Source organism: Cetorhinus maximus, chromosome 14 (genome assembly GCF_964194155.1).
Source record: "Cetorhinus maximus chromosome 14, sCetMax3.hap1.1, whole genome shotgun sequence".
NCBI lineage: Eukaryota > Metazoa > Chordata > Chondrichthyes > Lamniformes > Cetorhinidae > Cetorhinus > Cetorhinus maximus.
This window is the reverse complement of record NC_135892.1, coordinates 74880413-74903477: the sequence shown is the minus strand read 5'-3', so window position 1 is coordinate 74903477 and position 23065 is coordinate 74880413. Positions and strand designations below refer to the sequence as shown.

The 23065-nt window shown below is 41.7% G+C and overlaps 1 protein-coding gene across 2 annotated transcripts in view; it reads right to left on the bottom strand.

Moving 5' to 3' along the window:
* Positions 1–23065, bottom strand: part of tgfb2 (transforming growth factor, beta 2) — an 85916-nt gene that overhangs the window by 52237 nt on the left and 10614 nt on the right. For both annotated transcript variants that reach the window (XM_078557089.1, XM_078557088.1), the window contains one exon: positions 10395–10558. In XM_078557089.1, the coding sequence (XP_078413215.1) occupies positions 10395–10558 (164 nt within the window). The remainder of the gene's footprint in view (positions 1–10394; positions 10559–23065) is intronic.

Below are 23065 nucleotides of genomic sequence, written 5' to 3'. Positions count from 1 at the left end.
GGAAATCATTACTTTGAGGGTAGATAAGGATAGCAATGCCAGGCTAAGTAAAATGCTATTGCCAGCAGCTTAAGATAACTGTAGAATGTAGCTGTAAGCTAATATCAATTCAAATTGGCCAACAGACACCCTTCTGGATTATATTCATGTTTTGACTGCATACGATCCAACAGTCACAATACAACGTAGTAGGTAAAAGCTTCTTCATTTCCCACAGTATAATGCTGCAGTCTCAGAAATTGCATCCCCGCTATGGGTAAGCTAAAAGTTCAGATCTAACACAACCATTTAAGGCTGGGACTCCTGGGACATTATATTTTATTCCTGATCAAATTTTCGGAATCCAAATTACTATCACTTCCCCACCCCCCCCACCACCCCGCCCAACAAAATACATTAGTGTTTTTATTTGATTTTATGAGGAGATTGCTTTGTGAAAACAAACTGAGAAGTGTGAAGAATGCTGCTGCTTCTGGGAGGCCTTGGCCCACCCTCACATCTCTCCTATTTATCAGCTAGAAATCACTATTCGAAGGTGTTTTTTTCTCGCCGTAAGAAAGGGTTTTATTAAAAAGGGTAATCTTAGAGTATTCTGGTACAGCTGTCAGTGGTATTATTGACATAATTCAATTTTGGCACAGCTACTATTTGTCGCAAGTCTATCTTGCCTTCCAATGAAAAGGACAGGGATACTGCTTAATTTTTATTTTGTGAAAATAATGGCATCCTGGAAACATATAATTACAAAGCCAAGCTAGCTTTGAATACATAATATGTTAAAATGAGATAGTGTCTTCATATTTATATGTTGTTAAGGAGCATTTTCTAGGGAGAAACAAGTCAGCCTCCACTGATCAATGACTGACTGAATTGATATACTTGGTTAAAAAGCAACTCTTAATTTGTAGATTAAATTTTATTTATGCAACTGCATTTACATAACAGCCAATCTGTAATATTATGCTGATAAATAGTTATTGCAATGCACTGTATTACAGCACATAAATAATGTTATACTACCTTCACAACTTTTTTGCTGGATCTCCATGTTGCTTTATATTGACTGGAGTGCTGGAGATTAAATATGGTGCATGTTGAAGTGATTATTCTTCTCCCCGGCTCCCATTTGTGGAAGAACAATCCAGTTACTGGAGAAGTAGTCCAAAAGTCATTCAGAAGATATCTAGTTTGGATCAGGATCCCAAATGTTTTCTTACTGTGGGGTGAGGGAGTTGGAGGGGGAAAGAGGAATACAGGGCAACACTATGTTTTCTTGAATAAAGAAAGAAAATTCTGGAAATGCTTTTAGAATTGTGACAGAAGGTCATCAACCTGAAACATTAGGCAGAATTTTACTGTGGGCTTCAGGGCCACGATGTCAGGCTGAAAAGCAGGTCCTGAGCTCGCACTTGGCGACAGCGGGAATAGCTCAGTGATCCCACTGCTGGCAGCCTCCTAATTCATTACCTGTAGGCTCACCATCTAATTAAGGACAGCGGGCAGGCTCCTGGAACTGCTGGCCTAGTCAGAAGACCAGCAGCTCTGAAGCCTCAACAGTCTGATCGGGAGGCATGGGCACTGCCGATTGGCAGGAGAGCTCAAGGGTGCCTCAACATGGAGGCGCCTTCAGACAGGTAGGCAAAATTTAAAATTTAGGGAGCCAAGGGTGGTAGGTCTCATGCGGTGGAGGGGAAGCTCCTCTGGGGGGATCACTGGGGGGATCACTGCCAGCAGCCCCTTTGTTGGGCCATGGAGCCTCCAGCTCTGAGGATGCCCAGGCAAGGAGGCTGTCTCCATGAAGCTGGTGAGGCAGGCCCAGTTCAACCATCAGCAAAATGCCAGCAGCCTGGTAAAATGGCCAATAACTGAGGCCTTAATTATGCAAATTGGATGCCTGAGTCCATAGAGCGGCCAGCCAATCCACACCCAGGCCTGCCTTCTACACACCACTGGAAAACTTCCCTGACTGTAGGACTGTTCTGACATAGCTCCCGCCATTTTATTGGCAACCCTGTCTCTGTTCCCGCTACCTGGGGGCCTGTAAAATTCAGCCTGTTAACTTATGCTTCGCTCTCTACAGCTGCTGCCTGAACTGCTGAGTTTTTCCAGCATTTTCTGTTTTTATTTCAGATTTCCAACATCTGCAGTATTTTGCTTCTTTATTTTATTTTATTTTTTGCTTCTTCGTGGGAATCTCTAACAATTCTCCGGGAGAGAGGAAGGGCAGGGAACTTGCTCTGAGCCATCTGCAAATGATTTCGCTACAAACAACATTACAACCCCTCAATGTGACTCTCTTGTGGATTCCCCTACCCTCCTGTTGTGAAGTGTGTGGGCTATGTTCTCTATTTCCTCTTGATGGTCAGGCTAAGTTCAGGAACCTATTAAGTGAGAAATTGAAGCCATTGATCAAGTTGAGTGGTAGAAAAGGCCCAAGGGGTTGAAAGGCCTACTCCTGTTCCTATTTGGCTGCATCCTATCATCCTGTGGCACTGTCTTCACTATCACAATGCCATGCCACCACTCGGCCATTGTGCCATCTTTGATTTTTTTTAATGTATAAAAGGATATTGATGGCACAGAGCCATCTGGCATTCAAACAATGATTTAATTATATTCTCAGCACCACATCAGGAGGTTTTCCAAACTCCAACCTAAACATGGAGCTGTGGTACTTCTGCACTGACATAAGAAGACAGGACTTAACTGAGACTATTAAACAGCAGCCTTAAGAAAATAAACAAATCCGTGATCTCTTTCCATGGCTGATTTTCTTCCTACAAAAACAGGTATAAACAACCCACAATAACATAAAAGAACATTAATTATAAAATCTTAGATTTTCACAATGAACCTTTCAAAGTTTCTTTGTGAACTTGTTCTTTTTAAAGAGAGCAATTGCAATAAAAAGCACAAAACTCAAGAAATCCAAATAAAATCTCCTACAGCACAAAGTTAGATTCCATAAACAGTAGAGAAAGCATATTAAATATTCCCTCTCATACTGTGTGGCTCCCTGTACAACAGTGAATGTATATAAAGCATGTCCTGTAAATTTGTACCAGAAACACAATATAATCACTGTAATGCCAATTTCCAGTGTAAAAGATCAAGGGAGTTCAGGAGTAAATCACTTCCAGCTATTTTTACTTCATAATTTCTAGATCTTTATGCCGATTCAAAAGAACCTTCATTGAAAATCTCTGCTGCTCAATAACCTAGCCCCACCCCCATGCCAGAGTGCAACTTAGGCAGATTTCCTGAATTTACGCCAGTTCTGAATGGACAGTAAATCTACTCTTAACATTTCAGGCACAATGGGACCCTAAGGTATTATTTCTGCTGTTTGGTGGCATTGTCAATTACTTCTTTTTAATCGTTTTCCTTCATTTTGTCTTTGAATGCATTTCTACGGAACAAAATGATTTGCACTAAATATTGAAGAAGACCCATGCCTGTCAACTGTGCATATATGATGGTTTGATGACTCAATTTTCATGCATAAAGAGGAGCTTAAAGAAGGAATGCAGCATCAGTTTGGTGGGTTCCTCAGCTCATGACTGTTTTGTCTTATTCCACTTGCTTTAGGTCTGTCTTTATGTTCTGGCCTATGCTAATGAGATTCTTAGGGAATTGCAGCGTAATTCACCAAGATCAGCCTAAATTTTGCTGTGTCATCATTCTTAGGAATTTCCAGGCTGATTTATGGCGCTCTGCCTAACAGAGACACCAAATAATAGCAATGTAGGGCTCCTCTCCCACGCTCCCATTATTCCTAGTTGCCATGGTGCAGGTTGCTGTATTTGGTACTGTTCACTATTGCTACACAGTTATTTGGCCACCCTCATTCTTTCCTTTGAATTTTAGTGCATCACCAAAGCACATATGCATATAGATACATGCTGTACATTGCTACACCTTCATTGAGGCTTATTATATATACACAACAGGCTCTTGACAGGATATCTTGCATCAAGATGGAACCCACCAATGCAAATAAGCAAAGTGCAGTGGGAACAAGGGGTAAGAAGGAACCTAAAAGGAGCAGAAATGTTACAAAGGTGGGAATAAAGGCTTCTTCTGAAGGCCTTGGTCAGGACTTAGATCTTTAGCAGCTGAGTGTTTGGAGGGAGAGGAGACTGGTACAAGATCCTCTCCCTCTACTGGTGGAAATACACTAGTGTCCTTTGCAGCTGTTTCCTGGACTTACTGTCATCTTCCCCATGGCCTCCCTGGAACTGGCAGTAAATGGGGTAGGCAGGAGGAAACCCTTCGGGTACCTGGGTACTGCTTTCTGATTGTCATTTCACATGTGGCAGGCATGGTAAGAATAGCCAGTGAGGATGAGCATTGTTGGTCAGAACAGCGTTGTCTCATCTCAAAGGAAGGCTTCTAACCAAGATTCAGCAATCACAATGCCACCATAATGTAGTTGTCCATAGTCTCACCAGCCCACCTAGCATGCACATTGACTATGTGATGATTGATAATACTGGCATATTGTCTTCCTCCCTCAGATGAGCCATCCTCTAGAGGCTGCTGGGACCCCAAGGACCTTCCCTTGACACCTGAGGAGGAAATGCAGACAGATCCACCAGTGTCACACTCTCTCTTGCTACCAGGCACCAACACAGATACAAGCACAGCGGTGGGCATTAGTTTGTCGGCTCAGATAGTAGAGCATTGTGGAGAGGATGTGGCACACTCACATAAGGAGTTGGCGGAGGCAGAGAGTGCCTCCATTGTCACTGCCAGCGAGGTGGGTGGGTGGGGGGGGGGGGGGAGGAGGGGGGTGTGTGTGTGGCACTGAGATGTAGCACTTGCAAATTTAAGTTTAAGGTTCCGTGAGCACAGGATGAAATTTTCGCGGGTGACATTATTTCATTTCATCAGTGTTATGTATTGTTTTTGTGTGACAGTAGCAAAAAACATTATGTTATTTTCCTTTTTTTGCAACTCTGGAAAAGATATAAATCTAGATTTTGTTTTAAAGCCCTGAGTGTCCCTTATGTTTTCCATAGGTGCAGGCCTCATCAGTGCCTTATGATAGACGACAGGGGCAGCAAACTTTATTACAGAGGTTGTGAAGCGACACTGGGGTCATGGCACTGCCTCCTCAGAAGCAGAAAGCGAATACTTCAGCAGAAACCACAGGAAAAGGTAGGCAATCTCAGCAGACAAGAAACAGCAAACTCTCACCTGAACATCTAACAATACATGCAGCCAATGCTCCGGTCCCCTTTTATCCCACTTGAATTAGGAATGAGAAAAAACAGATTGGCCCATGTTGTCTGTGTGGCAAGAGCTAAGTCATTTAGGCATCGTACAATTCGGATCAATTAGGTTGTTAATGGGCTTAATTGCCTGTTTAATTGTTGGCAGGTGGGCTTCTGATTCCCTGGGATTCTGGGACATGCACCCAACGTCTTCTCGTGCTATTTCATGTGATTTCGGGTCGGGCATGTGCCCGCTCATTCAATATAAAATTCTGGCCATTGTGTGTACATAGAATTATGACGTTGGAAGAAATGAGGATATGCATGAACATTATTTTTACTCATAAACAAAATAGTTACTTGCCCACTCATTATAGGAACGTTGGGGAAGAAGTAGGCCATTCAGTCCCTTCATCCACATGCCTTTCATCTATAACCTGTTCTAAGCCTGAGGCTAATAGGTTTTTATTAGCTAAGGGTTTTAAGGGATAATGAAAGCTTTTAAGACTAAGGTTGAAAGTTTCAATTTCAGCATCCACAGCCTTTGAGGGAAAAGACTTCCGGTGAACTGTGCTTTATGTTCTCTTATCGTAGATTCTACCATCAGTGGAAATAAATTCTCTTTATCCAATGTATCAAAATCTTGTATCATTTTAAACAAGCTCTTTATCTTCCCTATCAAATAATTTTCATCATTTTAAATACCTTGATTAAATTGACCCTCAATCTTCTATACTCAAGGAAATACAAACCCAGGGCTGAATTTTCAGGCTGCACCAATGTCAGAAATGGAGGCAATGGGGCCCAGAAATTACAAGGCTGGCCAGCATGCCAGCATCCTGACCCCGTTCCCAACATCATTTTGGCCAATGTGGGTTTGGTGCCTGGGAAGGCCGCCCACCTCCATGGGGAGGGGAGGTAATTAGGCTCATTGCTTGTTGGGCAAGCTTTAAGGAGGCTGACTGGGATTTTCCAGATTCCTGTTCCAAACATGACAGAGGGAAAATCAGCCGCCTGGCGGCTGGCCCGCTACTGTAGGCCAGGGTGCCAGCCCTCCTTGCAGACTTAAAGGCTCTCCCTGCCTGCCTGCCTGAGGCAGTCAAAGGCCGCCCTGTAATGCATCCCTCAGCACACAGTCCTGGACCTTGGAATGTGCCAGAATGCAAGGCTTGGTCATCAACAACTCTTTGCACTGGAAGATCAGCAAGTTTCAGGCAGAGTAAAGAGCGTCTTTCACTGGGTTGATAGTCCTGCAGCCACAATTGATGTTTACCTCAGCATGCATCCCTGGGAACAACCTATTGAGCACAGAATCCTGCATCACACAGCTGCTCAGGATGAACCTTGACAAAAACCACTGCATCTCTTTTCCAAATCTCCTTTCCCGAAGGAGGCGGACAATGGTCTGTTCCCCACCACAGCCCCTTCGAGGTTAATGTGTGAAGGGGGAAAGACTCTGGGTGTGTAGGAAGGATCTGACGGGGAGGGCCTTTCTCGCCACCAGCCATGGGGAAAATTCAGCCCCTGGTTTGTGCAACCTGTCTGCATAATATAACCCTTTAACCTCCAAAATCATTCTGGTGAATCTGCACTGTGCCTCTCTAAGGTCAATCTCTACTGCATGTGGTGGAGTGCCCAGAACTGAATGCAGTACTCTAGGTGCAGCTGACCAAGGCTCTATAGAACTGAAGTATAACTTCCTTCTCTTGGTTTTCAAGCCCTCTTGGGAGAAAGGTCAACATTCCATTGGTCTTTTGACTTTGTGCCTTTTCATTGGCTTCTTGTAATTTGTACACATGGACAACCAAATCCATTTGTTCCTCCACAGTTCTTAGTTTGTTATCATATAAAAATGGATGATCTCGCATGTACCTACACTCAACTCCATTTTCCTCAGTTTTGCCATTCACTTAATCTCTTTGGGCTGGATTTTACATTCTACTGCTGGTGGGTTGAAGATGGGGACACATAAAAGGTGGCCTTCTCACCACCTACCTGCTCGCCTGCTCCCGACCTGTCTGAAATTTTAAAGGGGTGAGGGAGGCATTGGGGGCTCACCCACTCTTGGGCCTATTGAGGCCCTTAAATGATCAATTAATGGCCACTTAAGGACCTCAACTCACCACTGCCAGTATTTCACCAGTGGTGGAGTGAGGCCCACACCATATGGGAAGACAATCAGCTTTAGCTGCACAGGCTGGTGTTGGGCAACTGGGGGGCTGGGCCTCCTGGACCCATTGAAGGTCGCAGCCCGCCCCCCCCTGCCTCCCCCCCGCACTGATGGCCATTCAATTGGCCAGCTGCTCTCTGAGCCAGGACTTCCTCCCGAGAAAGGGCTGAAAGTCTCAACTTAAAGCAATTAATGCTGTTCCCAGCATTCTAGCATTTTCCCTACTATGGATTTTAGGCTAACCAGTCTGTAATTTGCTGTTTTCTCCCTCCCTCCTTTTCTAAATAGTGAGGTTACATTTGCCATCCTCCAATCTGTCGGGACTGTTCCAGAATCTACAGAATTTTGGAAGATGACACCCAACGCATCCACTATTTCCATGGCCACTTCCTTTAGTACCCAGGGATGTAAATTATCTGGCCCTGGGGTTTTATCGACTTTCAGTCCCATTAATTTCTCCAGCACTATTGTTTTGCCAATACTAATTTCCTTCAATTCCTCCTTCTCACTAGGCCCTTGAGTCCCTAGTATTTCTGGGGAGTTATTTGTGTCTTCCTCTGTGAAGAAAGAACTAAAGTAGTTGTTTAATTGCTCTGCCATTTCCTTGTTCTCTACTATAAGTTCTCCCATTTCGAATTATAAGGGACCTACATTTGTCTTCACTAATCTTTTTCTTTTTACATACTTATAGAAGCTTCTACAATCCGCTTTTATGTTTCTTGCAAGTTTACTCTCACACTCTATTTTCCTCCTCATAATCAATCTCTTGGTCCTCCTTTGCTGAATTCTAAACTGCTCTCAATTCTTAGGCATGCTACTTTTTCTAGTAACTTTATATGATTCCTCTTTGGATCTAATAGTATCCTTAATTTCTTTTGTTAGCCATGGTTGGGCTGCTTTTCCTGTTGTGTTTTTGTGCCAGAAAGGAATGTATAAACTGTTGCAATGCATACATTCATTCCTTAAATATTAGCCATTGTCTATTCACCGTCATGCCTTTTAATGAAATTCCCCAATCTATCTTAGCTGACTCACGCCTCATACTTCCATAGTTTCCTTTATTAAGATTTAGGACCCTAGTTTCAGATTGGACTACATCACTTTCCATCCTAATGAAGAATTCTATCATGTTATGGTCACTGTTCCCTAAAGGCATGACAAGATTATTAATTAACCCCTTCACATTGCACAATGCCAAATCTAGGAAAGCCTGTTCCCTAGTCGAAATCTAGGATAGCCTGTTCCCTTGATTATCTGAACTGACCCATGAAAATGGACTTGTGCTGATAGTAGCAACAAAAACTTGGATTTACGTAGTATCTTTAACACAAACAAATTTTGCAAGGCACTTCAAGGCAGCTTAATCGGACCAAAATTGCAAGTGTGAAAGCTGAATTGATGAAGTCAATTACATCATAACATGCCACAGTTTCAGGTACGTGTCAGCCTTACGTTGGACAAAAATTGGCACAACTCTAATCCATCATAATACTAACATTCTCACTATAAGTTGGGAGCAATACTGACACCCTATTTTCAGATAATGGTATAGCATTTTCAATCATAGCAAAAATTAATGTAGCTAAAATGCAATTGTAATAGCAGTATCATAAAGAAACCATCCAAAATATTCCTCCCCCATAGCACAGTTATGGTTCCCCTTCTAATAGAGAAATTACACTCTCAATATCATATTCAGCATGGCTTGCAGCCTAATAGGAAAATCATATTTAACATACCAAATATTACTCTCTCATTCTGCCTGCTAAATTGTTTAATACTATAGTGAAACTATATTAAATTGGTTAAGTGACAGTATCCCATGAACAGAGATACTGATCTAGAAAACTCAGAAATATTAAATTTATAATAAACACTATTAATAAAATTCATAAACTCAAGGCAGCTGACACAGCCCCATAATCTGACAATTAATATAAAAATCAAAAATTCAAAAAAGAGCCTGGAATACAGGCTTAGGGCCAGCGCCATTGCTTTACGCCAATTAAATAAGTCTTGTTTTAGTGTTTTGATTTCAGGGTTTTCAACAATGTTTTGTGCAATCACATCTTATAATTCAAACCCTTTATCCATGAAGACAAAACCTAAAGACTTTTGTCTATGACATAAAAACAATCGGTCATACTGAGAATGCAATGCGACATAAGTTTGTTGTAACTTAAGCTGGTGGTTTGCCCAATATATTCACCACTTGTAGCGTAGAGAAAAACCAAACACACAAAAATGCATTTTTCATATTGGTCAAGTCAAAAGTTTTGTGATGGGATATGTGGATACTTACTCAGGTCTGGGAGTAAAGCCTCCCCCTCCTCACAAATGTTTCAGTTTTTGACATTTTATTGGTAAACTTTCCTGCATTTTGAACTGTGTTTTAATTCAGCCTTTGAAGACAAAACTAACTTATTGTTGAGAGGTTGCAAATCTTTTAATCTTTAGAATATACTAATTGTTCCAAGTTGCAATTCCCTCTTCATGTTTGAGTATAACATAACAGGTTGCTGACTCACATTAATACCATAATTATTTATCCCACAATCAGAGTAGATCATGAAAATAAAACAGGCATTGTAATGCTGGAAATGCTAAAAACTCTAGTCTCGCAGTACATGGCTCACTAATTGAAAAGAAATGTCAAGTGAACGCTAAACCCCTACCCTATCAGTCACCAAGTATTGTGCTGAACCATCTTGGGGTCCATGTGTTCTCCCAACCTCTGCACATGGACAAATATTTTTAGTGCATTGAGGGCATTCTGGGGTGACTTTACCAAAAAGCCCGCAGGCCATAAATTTGATGATTTCAGTATTTGACATGTATGTTTGTAGAGCATATAGTTCTTCTCCATATATAAACACTTACATGGCTCCTAAAGATGATATAATGAAATGAACCATTATATCCGTGTCCAACAATTACTGAACATTTAAATTAGCAACATAAAAAAGAACATTAAATGCAATAACGTTTTTTAAAAATAAAAAAATTACCTGATAAAGTTCTATTCGTTGTTCCTCTACTTTTGCCTTTGGATTCTGTAAACGAAACACTCTAAACTCTGCCTTCACCAGGTTCGAAGCATTTTTCTCCATTGAAGTGACGTCTAAATACACACGTCTGAAGTATGGGTTATATTGTTGGGACGGGATGACATCTGCATGGAAATGTACAGAGCAATGACAAGTCAGTATATCAACAAAGATCAGCAACCACAGTAGTAAAAACAACTGAAGCCAGTATGTAAAGTATTAGTTTCAGTCAGTGCTCCCAGATGTCCCTATACAAATATAGTGTAGTCCATGACCCCTGCTCCCAGATTTCATAAATAATTAGTTTAAATGTAAATCATTAAATTATGATATTTTCCACATTCCTAAGCCTGGCATTATTTAATAACAACTGTTTTCAGAGGGTAACAAGGCTTCAGGTTTCTATGTAGGGTAAGCATTCTATTTGTCTGCACTTCAGAGGTGTAAGGTAAAATGTTACTATGATAATGCTTTATAACTCTGGAGTGTTGACACACTCTATTCCTCATGATTTTGATTTAGAACTTCTAAATGCTCCTTTATTTTGCCCTCCTGTGGCATGCATGGCAAGTATTTTGCAGGTAATGCATTATAATAACTAGTCAGGATATTAATAAAACATCTGCTTTAATGGAACTGCCAAATTAATAATTCATTTTAGCAGTACAGACACAAAAGACTTCCACTAAATTTATCCGCATTCTGCAAGATATCAGGCATTAACAGAAGAGCTAATTGAAGAAAGTATTATATAACAAATAATATGGTTGAAATGAAGTAAAAGGCTGTAACTTAATCTAAGAGGTTCAGCCAAGGTCTCTGAACAGTTTGAGCTGTGCTCTTGCCACTTATGATGTTACCTGGATTCTTCAACTGAATAACTACCTTGTTACAACCATGCATTATCCTACATACATATGTTCCCTTTTTCCTGTTTAGAAATGGTTTGAATTGAAATTCATAGCACTAGTTTCATGGTTTCTTCCAGTCAGTCTTGCAATTTAATTCCATTTCCTTTTAGAAAAGTGGATGTGTCTCCTAAGGACTTCAATATGTGGATGCAGAAAAGCCTCCCCGTGGTTTAGCTCTAAACCAAATGTCTCCCACCATCTGATTAGTTCTGATTTGTAATGATCATTGCAGCACTTGAATTATTTAAACATTAAAACCTCCTGGTAATTTTCAAAATATACATGCGTTAGAGATCTAAACAACAAAAAAGCAGATGTCTGTAAACATAATTTAAAAATCAGCTACTCTTTGGGGTTGGATGGTGCAATCATTTCGCATATTATGCCTCCATCTCTGGAGTTCAAACTCAGGCTGACCAGTTCCCCAGTGGGATATATCGAGTAGTTGAGCCACACAGGCTACAAAACTCCCAGACTTGATGTGTTCCGAATTACCTGTTCTCTACTGAGACAATGGAAGAGGTGGTAGGATTCGGATTGACACCAGTGGGTTAGGTGGATTAGGGCTCTTGCTCACAAATTATCCAGTTGCCCCTGCTGGAAATGTGTGTATGTGTGTAAATATCAGATGAGGATAGGATCAAGCTTGGTTGTGATAGCACTGATGTTTAATAACCTCTTAACACTCAATGCCAAATGTAATATATGAGTAACAATCATTTGGGCACGTTGTTGAAAGATGAATGGAATTCATGGAACTGTACACACTAGGGAGCAAATGCCTTTTCGAGAGAAAGTGATAGAAGGAAATCGAGAAGAAATACAATCCAGACTTGTCTATCCTCCCTGCAGCTTGTAGAACTATTACATAAACTAAGTTTGTGCAGTCTGAACCCACTTCCCAAAAAATACATGTGAACAGAGCTTCCCACACTTCAGTATGATGCAATAGTAAATTGCCAACTTCATTCAGAATCGAGAAAGATGCAGCCTGCGGCAAATGCATGTGCCACATTGGTGCCATAGAAGGTGCTGCTCTGAGGATAGTGTTAGAGCAAAGTAAAGATAACTTTACTCTCACAAGATTACAATTTATTTACAGATGAGGAAGACCATTTTACCTATTTTAATTCATCCATTCTGAATAACTATACTCTCCCAGTAGCTGCATTTAGTTATTTCTTAAGTCATTCCAAGGTTTCCACTTCCACTCCTTTACCCAGAATCCCATTTCAAGAAATTAGTCCTGAAGTTACCTTCAATTGGTTTGAAATTGTGTCCTATTCCTGAAGTTTATTGTAAAATAGTATTTCAAAACAACCTTTTTATGTTCTCGTAAATATCTCTATAATATTCCCTTTAAAATGCCTCCTTTTTAGGCTGAAAAGCTCTAGTGTTGTCAATCTTTCTTCATAACTCAGATCCCTGACACTACAGATCAGCCTGGTGGCTCTTCCTTACATTCCTTCCAGGAATTAAATATCTTCCTCATTTGCCAGTACTAGCGGCAGTACTCAAGATGTGATCTGACCAGAACGCTGTATAGTTTGTTAATTACTTCCTCTGGTTTGTATTCTATTGTCTTGGATATGCCGTTTGATTTTCAACATGGTTTTTGTGATTTCTACTCTACATTGGTTGTACAAATTGAGGGTTGAATCTACTAATACTCAGGTTTTTTTCAGTTTCATCCTTAGCTACTTATACACCATTCATGAAGTACATAAATCATTTATTTTTCCTTCCCCTGTGCAATTTTAGTATTTGCCTGCATTACATTTCATCAGTTTTTGTTCAATCCACTCGCATATTTTGTTTAACTCGCCCTGGAGTTTCTAGGTTGCATCACCGATTTCACTGTCCTTCTTATTTTGGTATTGTCTTGAAGTTTGACCAGCTTATAGTAAAATTTCTGAATTCAAGTCATTGGTGTACATTAGAAACAGCATTGGCCCCACTGCTGAGGCCTGGGACTCTCCACTTAATGCTTATCACTACTACCCTGATAGGACCCCTTTAAACAATGCTTAAGCATTTCTACCTTTCATCCAATTTCTTATCCATATCCAAGTTTTGTCCTAAAGCCCCACTGCATAGAGTTTAATTATGAAGAGACTTATCAATCACCTTTTGAAAATCATAAGGTTCGGCACTGTTCATTTGGGTTGTCACTTCTAAAGGGGTTCAATCAGGCAGGATCTTGCCTGTATAAAGCTATGTTTCCTGATGTTAACTAATTTAATTGTGCACAGATAATCCTCAAGTTTACTCCTGATAATTGTTCCATTACTTTGCACAGAATTAAAATAAGATTAAGAGGTTATCATTCCTTGCATCTGCTTTGTCACTAATTTTGAAAATGGGTATGTTTCCAATCTACTGATAACTTCAGTGTCCAATGACTCTCTCATAATGATTATCAGTACCTTTCAGATCTCCTCTCTAGTCTCTCTCGACACTCTGAAATAAATATCAACTATCCCTGGGGATCTATTTATTTTAAGCCCTTTCAGCTTGTCCAAAACTTCCATCTTCTTTATACTGAGGTCCTGAATTTTGCTTTGATATTCTTTCTCTGTGAATATTTGGATCATTGTATCCAGAATTTTCACCCCAAGTTTAATGTATAAATTTGACTTAAACATCTTAGTACAGAGTTACCAATTATACACTGATCTGGCTGCTACACCTCCTGAAACCATTTCCTGAGTCGGTAGCTGAATGTTCAAATGGTTGTGCCAGCTTCAATATAACAGCTGGCATTGACAGAGTGCCCCAGAAATGATTGCATTTCAATAACATCAGCCTATCTACTCACTGCAACAAATCTAATTCCAAGAATCAGTGGATTATTCCACACACGTGCTGCAAAACATTTTGTTTACTATCAATGCGCATGTGTGGAGGTGCTCTACTTTTTGGAGGAAACTGGGGCACTTTGGTGAGACAGCAATTTCATACACATCATTTGTAACCAGACAGAAAAATGGCATAATCGGCATTGTACTTTACCTGAAAGTACATGATAAACTGAGTGGGAAAAGCAGAAAATTAGCCCCTTCTTAGAAGTACAAGTCACAAAATCCAACTTTCCAAAAGTGGGATCATATGCATGAAGCTGATCTTCTGTGAATTTTTAATCTTGAATATTTTAAGTTAGAGCTAAGGTAATATAAGAAACCACTGTATCGTTATGTTTACCGCAGTCTCTGAGTGATGTCCCATAACGAATTGACACAGTCAGTACATTGTCCAATCAAACTGAAGGGATAATACACTGTAGCATAAAATAACAAATTATCAGTGTTATTGACTGAGCCTGCAAGTCTGGCTGGGGGAGCCCAGATGCCATGGCTATAGGGTGAAATCAGGAAACATTTCCTCACACAACGAATCATAGAAGTCCGCAACTCTCTCCTCCCAAAAGCTGCTAAGACTAGGCCAACTGAAATTTTCAAAGTTGAGATTGATAGACTTCTTTCAAGAATATTTATGACAGAATTATAATAAGGGGTAAGGAACAAAGGGGGCAAACAAACTTAAGATCAGCAATGATCTAATTGAAAACGGAACTGGGTTGAGCGACTGAATGCCCTACTCCTGTTCCTGTGTTCTACTTTTAGTCCATATAGGGAACATAAGTCTTTCACTTGAGTCATCCTTTACATTGACGGAATAGCGTTTTTGTGCTCCTGGCTGTATATGCTATGTTCTTCTCAATATCTGGTAGCTAGACAATGGGACCACCATCAGCAGCAATCCTTCAAATGTGGGCTTTGAAATGCTTCCACACAAATCTTGGCATTGCTTAAATTCTGGATTATTTTCCATAGTCAACAGAGTCCAGGTGACCTCAAAAAAACTGGCCAATAAAAACAGCTGTAAGTGGCCAGGATAGCAAGTTTATCCAACCTACATAAAATATGTTTTTGGATATACAGATCACCATGACAACAGCTTTGGCTGACAGATAGTTTGGCTTGTTTTTACAAAATTGAAATTTAAGCTAATTTTTGTTTCCAATACAGAGGGACATACACTTAACCCTTTCAGGATGGAAACTTCAACATTCCCTACTAAATTAGCTCCTTTTTGCCTAAAATGATATTTTATTATCGAAAATTTAGTAGATAATTAGACTGATGGACAAATTAGGAGTAAAAATGTAATACTTTCACTTCCAGCTAGATGGGAGAGAGCCTTTGGCTTGTCACTTAGTCAGAAAATGCAATGTTTGATCTTCTCTCCAGTGTGTCCTGGAGGTAGTGGCTGAAACTCTGACTCTGAATTCTAGGTTAGCATCCAGTGGGATGTATGGATCTGGTGGATGCAAAGTCCTTCCCCATATCATATGGGTTAGGGGAGTCCATGAAGACTTCCCACATTATAGGATAAATCACAGTATCAACTGGCATAAAGATAGTTACAGCCTCTGAGAGAGGGGGAGGCAATGGCAGTGTTATTGTCACCGGACTAGAAATCCCGAGGCCCAGGGTAATGCTCTCGGGACCTGGGTTCGAATCCTGCAATGGCAGATGGTGGAATTTGAATTCAGTAAAAATCTGGAATTAAAAGTCTAATGATGAAACCGTGAAACCATTGTCAATTGTTGTAAAAACCCATCTGGTTCACTAATGCCCTTTAGAGATGAAAATCTGCTGTCCTTATCTGGTCTGGCCTACATGTGACTCCAGACCCACAGCAATGTGGTTGGCTCTTAAAATGCTCTCTGATCAAGGGCAATTGGGGGTGGGTAATAAATGCCTATGACACTCCCATCCCATGAAATTAATAATTTTGTGACTGTTAATCAGCCTGCAAATCCTTCCACAATTTTGCACAATTCTCCAGGGGAAGAATGTACAAAAACAACAACTTTTAGTTAGATGAGCCACTAATTCATCATACATGGTGGCAAGCCAAACACAAAACATGAATTACATCACCAGATACAACTTTATTCATTTCCTTGCTCTCAGGTTATGCTGTTGTGCTTTTGAAACTAGTTACAATACATGGAGGAAAACATTAACATTACGGTTCACCTTTTATAACTGAGTGAAGATTTAAGTCTTTATTCAAATCTGAATTAGATAGCTTTCTATAAGAATATTTTGAGATTTGGTATATGAGTAATTTAAGACATGACATATGATAAGCATGGCATGCTTGGGATAACTTTTGATCTATGGCTCCCAAAGTTTTCCACCATTACTGATTTCCCTCACCTCTTGTCTGGGTCTGTAGCAGGTTGATAAATCAAGATTAATTGTCATGATTAGTCAGCATTTCCATTTTGTTGTATTGTGCAACAATCGAGATGATAGAATGTGAATTAGATGGATCTCGGTCTTTTTTCATCCATTAATTCTTATGTTCCAATGTTTTGATTTATCGCAAACATCAGGCTCATTCCCACATGATCACAACATTCATTGCCTTTGTAGTGACGTTTTAAACAATAATACCTGGCAGCTAATCAGGGCTTCTAATTGTTGAAATTTAGCAGCCATGCTCATATTTTGGGTCCACCTGCCTACTAGTAAGTTCAATTCTTTCTTCGGAATTGTGAGTTTTGTCCTGGTTTATATAATCAGGAAAAACAGAAAGTTGTAATTTCATGTTTATTTTGGATGTATGTGACACAAAATACTGCATTCGCCTTTAAAGGAAGTTTGCTGCCATGGTAGTGTGGTGTATTTTTACTCCAATGTGCTGTATCAGATGGTGCTGGACACTGGTACTGTATAATACAGTGTACCATGGCCCACGTGCTGAGTTCGAAACATAGTCATGTTCCAAAAAGTATGACATACTATCAAATCCAGGCATTTACCCCTGTTCTGAACTGAAAGAAAAATTAAAAAGAAAATCATGCCACATCACACATGCACTAAACCCAGCATCAAGAATCAGAGGGGGTGCAGGTAACTGAAAGGAGTCAAGTAGGACACCAGTGTAGACATACTTAAAAAATATCTAAAATGCCTATATCATTCTTGTACTATCCTCCAAAAATATCCACAGTCAGAACTAAACATCCTTATTTGTTACCACAGACTTTGTGAATCAAAGCTATCAAATGTTAGAGCTACAGAACTTTATTGTTACTATTTATCTTTTCAAGAATTTCTGGATTGCTCCAATCACCATTTAGTGTGAACAATGGAAAGTAATTTTATGGGCTCTCAAATGAAGACAACTGCTTCCTGCCTGTCAATTTGACTGACTGTAAAATATTTCAGAAGCCATAAATAAGACTGGAGGGAGAATGCAGAATACTGCATGGCATTTATTTTGGAAAACTCCACTTGACAATATCAGTTTTCATACATTTTTCTCATAAAACCAGGCAAGCTTTATTTTTTTTTATGGTCCATCGTAAAGATTGGAATTAATTTGCAATTCCTGCTGTTTGGGAAAGTAAACACTTTGGTATAATCACAAAAATAAATTCTTTGTGGTGAAACAGCTGAACTGTCCTTGGTGGCAGGAATGATGCTCTTTTAAAAGTCTAGAAACTGCAACTGGGGTGTTTTTGCTTCAGTGTGGTGGTAGTGGATTGGTCACCTGTTTTACACATCGCTCAAATTTCTGTTCCAGGTGGGGTGTAAAACAGACGGTCGATCTGCTATCGCCAGTTTCCACACAACACTGAATGTGAAAAATCACTCTCCTGTGATTTAAATGCAAGTTTTAGTTGTTAACGAGCTCACCTCTGCTGCCAATCACAAAGATTTGCTCTGAATCTGAACGCAGCTTTGCATGCAGTGAATAGACGCAGTTTCTCGAAACTGGACTCCGGTAAATCATCTCCTTAAGGCAAAGGTTCCTGCTGCTTTCCAGGAAAGCTCACTCCGCAGGAATTAATTTCCCTTGCAGCAGGTTTCCAGTAACGCGGAAGACACTGCGGCCAGGAAATTTCTCCAACCTGCTCCTGCTCTACTTTTTCAGGAATGTGGCATAACGGGATTTGCGCCACATTTCCGGAAAAATATCTATAGCAATGCAAGAACAACTCCAAAGAACTTCCTGGTCTATGGAAACCATTTATACCATTAACTCATGTATACTTTGAGATTGCACCTTTTAGTTTATGCTACCTTTCATCTGACATGTGCTTTGCCCAATTCACTAGTCCATATCCTCTTGAAATTTTTACTATCTGCTGCATGGTTTACTACATTTTCAAGTTTTATGTCACCTGCAGCTTTTGAAATTTTATCCTGTATACCCAAGTTTGGTTCATTAATATATATCAAAAGGAGCAGCAGTCCTAATACGGACCCCTGGGGCTGGAGAGTTTTAGTTATGAGGAGAGATTGGATAGACTGGGGTTATTTTCCCTGGAGTGGAGGAGATTGAGGGGGGACATGATTGAGGTGAATAAATTTATGAGGGGCATAGATGGGGTAAACAGAAAGGAACTTTTCCCCTTGGTGGAGGGATCAATAACCAAGGGGCATAGATTTAAGGTAAAGGGCAGGAGGTTTAGAGGGAATGTGAGGAAGAATTTTTTCACCCAGAGTGTGGTGGGAATCTGGAACTCACTGCCTGGAAGGCAGAGAGGCAGAAACCCTCATAACATTTAAGAAGTATTTGGATGTGCACTTGCGATGCCATGGCATTCAAGGCTATGGGCCTAGGGCTGGAAAATGGGATTAGAATAGTTAGGTACTTGTTTGACTGGCGCAGACTCGATGGGCCGAAGGGCCATTTTCTGTGCTGTAGACCTCTATGACTCCATACTGATGGACTGTCAAAAATGTTGCTGCTGTTAATCTAGTTCGTAGCATAAAAATCGTCAGCACAAAACTGCCCAACACTAATTAACACCTATTCACATTCCTATGTATGGAGGCCGCAGGATGTTGGGTGTGGATAATAAAAAAAATGTATCATTGGCTCAATTCAAATGATTCAGGATAGGCCTGAAATGCATCACTGGGCAGAGAGCAATGAAAACTTCACTCTTCACCTAACCATGCTGCACCTGGCTTCTGAATGCTTGGTGCTGACACCAAGGGCTTAAAATTTTAGCCCCTGCCGGAGTTGGAACTCTGGTTCAGTGGCCAGTGGGCACTAAAAATAGTGCCACTGGCATGAGTGGCAGTTATCTGGCTCCATCCTGCCCCCACGAAGGCAGAATGGCATGTGCGTGTTGGCGGGGGGTGGGGGGGGGGGTGGGGGGGGGGTGGTATAGGGCTACCCAGCTGCATTCAGGTTTTCCAGCCGGCCTCCAGGTTCCCTCAGGTGGTGGAAGGTCCAGTCTAACTATTCGGTGACAGACCGAGACAGGGAGTTGGTGGAGGCAGCTCTCCAGAGACCCAGGGGCCCTCTCTGCCTGCCTGGGTGAAGCAGCAGCCACATCCCCCTGGCAGAAGGATTCCCCACCACTCCTCATAGTGATGGCCCAGCTTCAGAAGCCATTTTTTAGTTTAAGTATAAAAATGTCTTCTTTCTGGAAACTCCTGCAATCAAGCCGGAGCCAAACGCAGTGCTTTGCATATCTTTGGGCTCAACCAGGGAGGTCGAGAGGGAGCCCCTGACATTCGGGCAGCCCAGGGTCTCCATACATTTTGCACAGGCTTGAGCCCAAGAGAGGACACTCCAGTTTCACTGAAGAGCATTAACACAACATTGTTATGAGCGATAAGCCCAACTCCATTGGCTAAGAGAATGGGTGCTACAAGCTGTTTCCAATGGTAGGAGCGACCATTGTGTCCCACTGTTCAGCCACTGCCAACCTCAAGTCGGGCAGCTCCCAACTAATAAGGTGCTAACCTGCTTCAATGAGTGCTTGGAGCTTAGAGTCTCTGCTCAACAAGTGGACGGAATCCATCGCACCAGACAAACAAACAAAAAGAAAGAAAATGCCAACTCTTCGATTGGAAAGATGGAATGTCAGGACCATATGTGCAGGATTGACAGATGACAAGACAGCTGTGATCAACATGGAACTTGATAGGCTGAACATTGACATAGCTTGCCTACTAGAGACCAAACTCACTGAGAGCGAATCACTGAAAGAAAAACATTACACGTTCATCTGACAGGGGAAGAGTTCAGAGGAAATGCGTGAGCAAGGTGTAGGCTTCACTGTAAGGAACTCGTTACTCTCGATGATAGGACCCCCCACAAATGGCTCAGAGGGTGTTCTCTCCATTCGCCTCTCAAATCAAACAGAGCCAGTTAACCACAAGACTGTCTATGCTCTAACCCTATGCTCCACTACAGAGGTGAAAGATCAGATCCATGACACCGCTATCAGCAGAATCCCGAGGCCAGAACATCTTTACCTGCTGAGTGATTTCAATGCAAGAGTGGGCATGGACTATGGGGCATGGCCCTCTTGCCTCAGACATCATGGTCTGGGAAAGATAAATGAGAATGGGCAGAGACTACATTCCTGCTACCACGAGCTTTGTGTAACTAACACCTTCTTACGGAACAAACCATGCCACAGGGTATCCTGGAGACATCCAAGATCAGGACATTGGCACCAACTGGATCTGACCATCACCAGACGTGAATCTCTGAACAGCATTCTGAACACACGCAGCCACCACAGTGCTGACTGTGGTACAGATCCCTCCCTAGTGTGCGCCAGGGTTAAGATGCAACCCTAGAAGTTTCTTCATTCAAAGCAAAAATGCCGTCCTCGTATCAAGGACAGCCGTACTCCCTACCCAGGTAAACCTAACAGTCCCCCGACTGGGTTGAACGTGTGCTCCCTGGCATTCCCACACAGAGTGCAAAAGCAAAATGGAACATACTTCGAGACACCACCCACAATACTGCACTCTCAACATATGGGAAGCAAGAGAGGAAAAAGGCTGACTGGTTCGAGGCTAACATCACTGTCATGGAACTTGTCATTGAAGCCAAGCGGTCTACTCTCATTAATTACAAGAGAGATCCAAATGAGAAGACTCTGAATACACCAAGCCGAAGTAAAGTCCAACAGACTGCTAGGCTATGCGCCAATGACTACTGATTACAACTTTGCCAGAATATCCAGATGTCCTTCGACACAGGGAATGCTAGAGGCATGTATGAAGGGATCAAAAAGGCAACAGGTCCATCAGCAAAGAAAATGGCTCCATTGAAAACAAAGGCAGGGGAGGTCATCACTGACTGCAATAAACAGCTGGAGAGATGGGTGAAACACTGCCTTGAGTTGTGCTGTAGGGAGAACACAGTTAATGAGGATGCTCTAGACACCACAGAAAGCCTGCCTGTCATGGCAGTGCTGGATATCGAACCCACAGTGGAGGAGCTTAGCAAAACTATTGACTCACTTGCCATGGGCAAAGCTCCAGGTGCTAATGCCATACTGCACGAACTCAGCAAGTACAGGAAACCAACACTCCTGCAGCAGCTGCACGAATGTCTTTGTCTCTGCTGGAGGGAGGTGGCAGTGCCTCAGGATATGTGTGATGCAAAGATTGTGACCCTGTACAAGAACAAGGGTGACTGCAGCCATTTTAACAACTATTCAGGCATCACCCTGTTGAGCATCATAGGAAAAGTATTTGCCTATTTTTCCCTTGTCAGGCTACAGATCCTGGCTGAACACATCTACCCCGAATCCCATTGCGGTTTCAGAACTGGAAGATCGGCAATGGCATGGTCTTCTCAGTCCAGCAACTGCAGGACAAATGCTGTTAACAAAGGAGACCACTATATATTGCTTTCGCTGATCTCACTAAGGCATTTGACCGTGTGAGCAGAGGTAGTCTATTTAAGCTGCTGGAGAAAATTGGCTGCCTGCTGAAACTGCACAATGCAATCTCCTCTTTCAATGACAACATGATGGGCAAGGTCAGCTATGTTGGGGCAGCATCGGAACCCTTTGATATCCACAGTGGAGTCAAACAGGGTTGTGTTCTAGCACCAACGCTCTTTGACATATTTTATCTTTGCTGCTGTCATATGCCTTCAGATCATCTACAGAAGGCGTCTACTTACGTAGCAGTACTGACAGAAAGCTGTTCATCCATACCCGCCTGAGATCCAAGTCAAAGGTGTGCCAAGTCCTCATCAGAGAGTTGCTCTATGCTGACAAGGCTGCACCATCATTCCATACTGAGGAACATTTCAGCGGCAAATGGACAGGCTCTCTCATGTCTGTAAAGAGTTTAATTTGACCATCAGCATCAGAAAGACAAATGTCATGGTCCAGGATACTGCCATACCACCATCTATCAGCATTGACAATGTAACGCTAGAGGTTATTGATAGCCGCACATATCTAGGCTCCACAATCACCAGAAATCTGTCACTTGATGCTGAAATCAACACACACATTGCAAGAGTTATATCCAAGCTGAGTAAGAGACTGTGGAACAACAGTGACCTGAGTGAGAACACCAAACTGCGGGTCTATCAAGCCTGTGTCCTCAGGACACTCTTCTACAATGGTGTGACCTGGACAACATATGCAAGGCAGGAGAAAAGGCTGAACAGCTTCCACCTTCACTATCTCAAACAAATCCTCTGCAACTCTTGGCAGGACAAGGTCACCAAAGCAGAGGTCCTGGAGCCTGCTGTTCCATCAGCTTACACTCATTCCTAAGCCAACGGTGACTGCACTAGCTCGGCCACGTTCACTTGATGAATGACGGCCATAAACCCAAAAACCTTCTGTAAGGTGAACTGGCCACTGGGTCACCTCTTGGGCGCCCAGAACTCTATTACAATAACATCCATAAGTGTGCT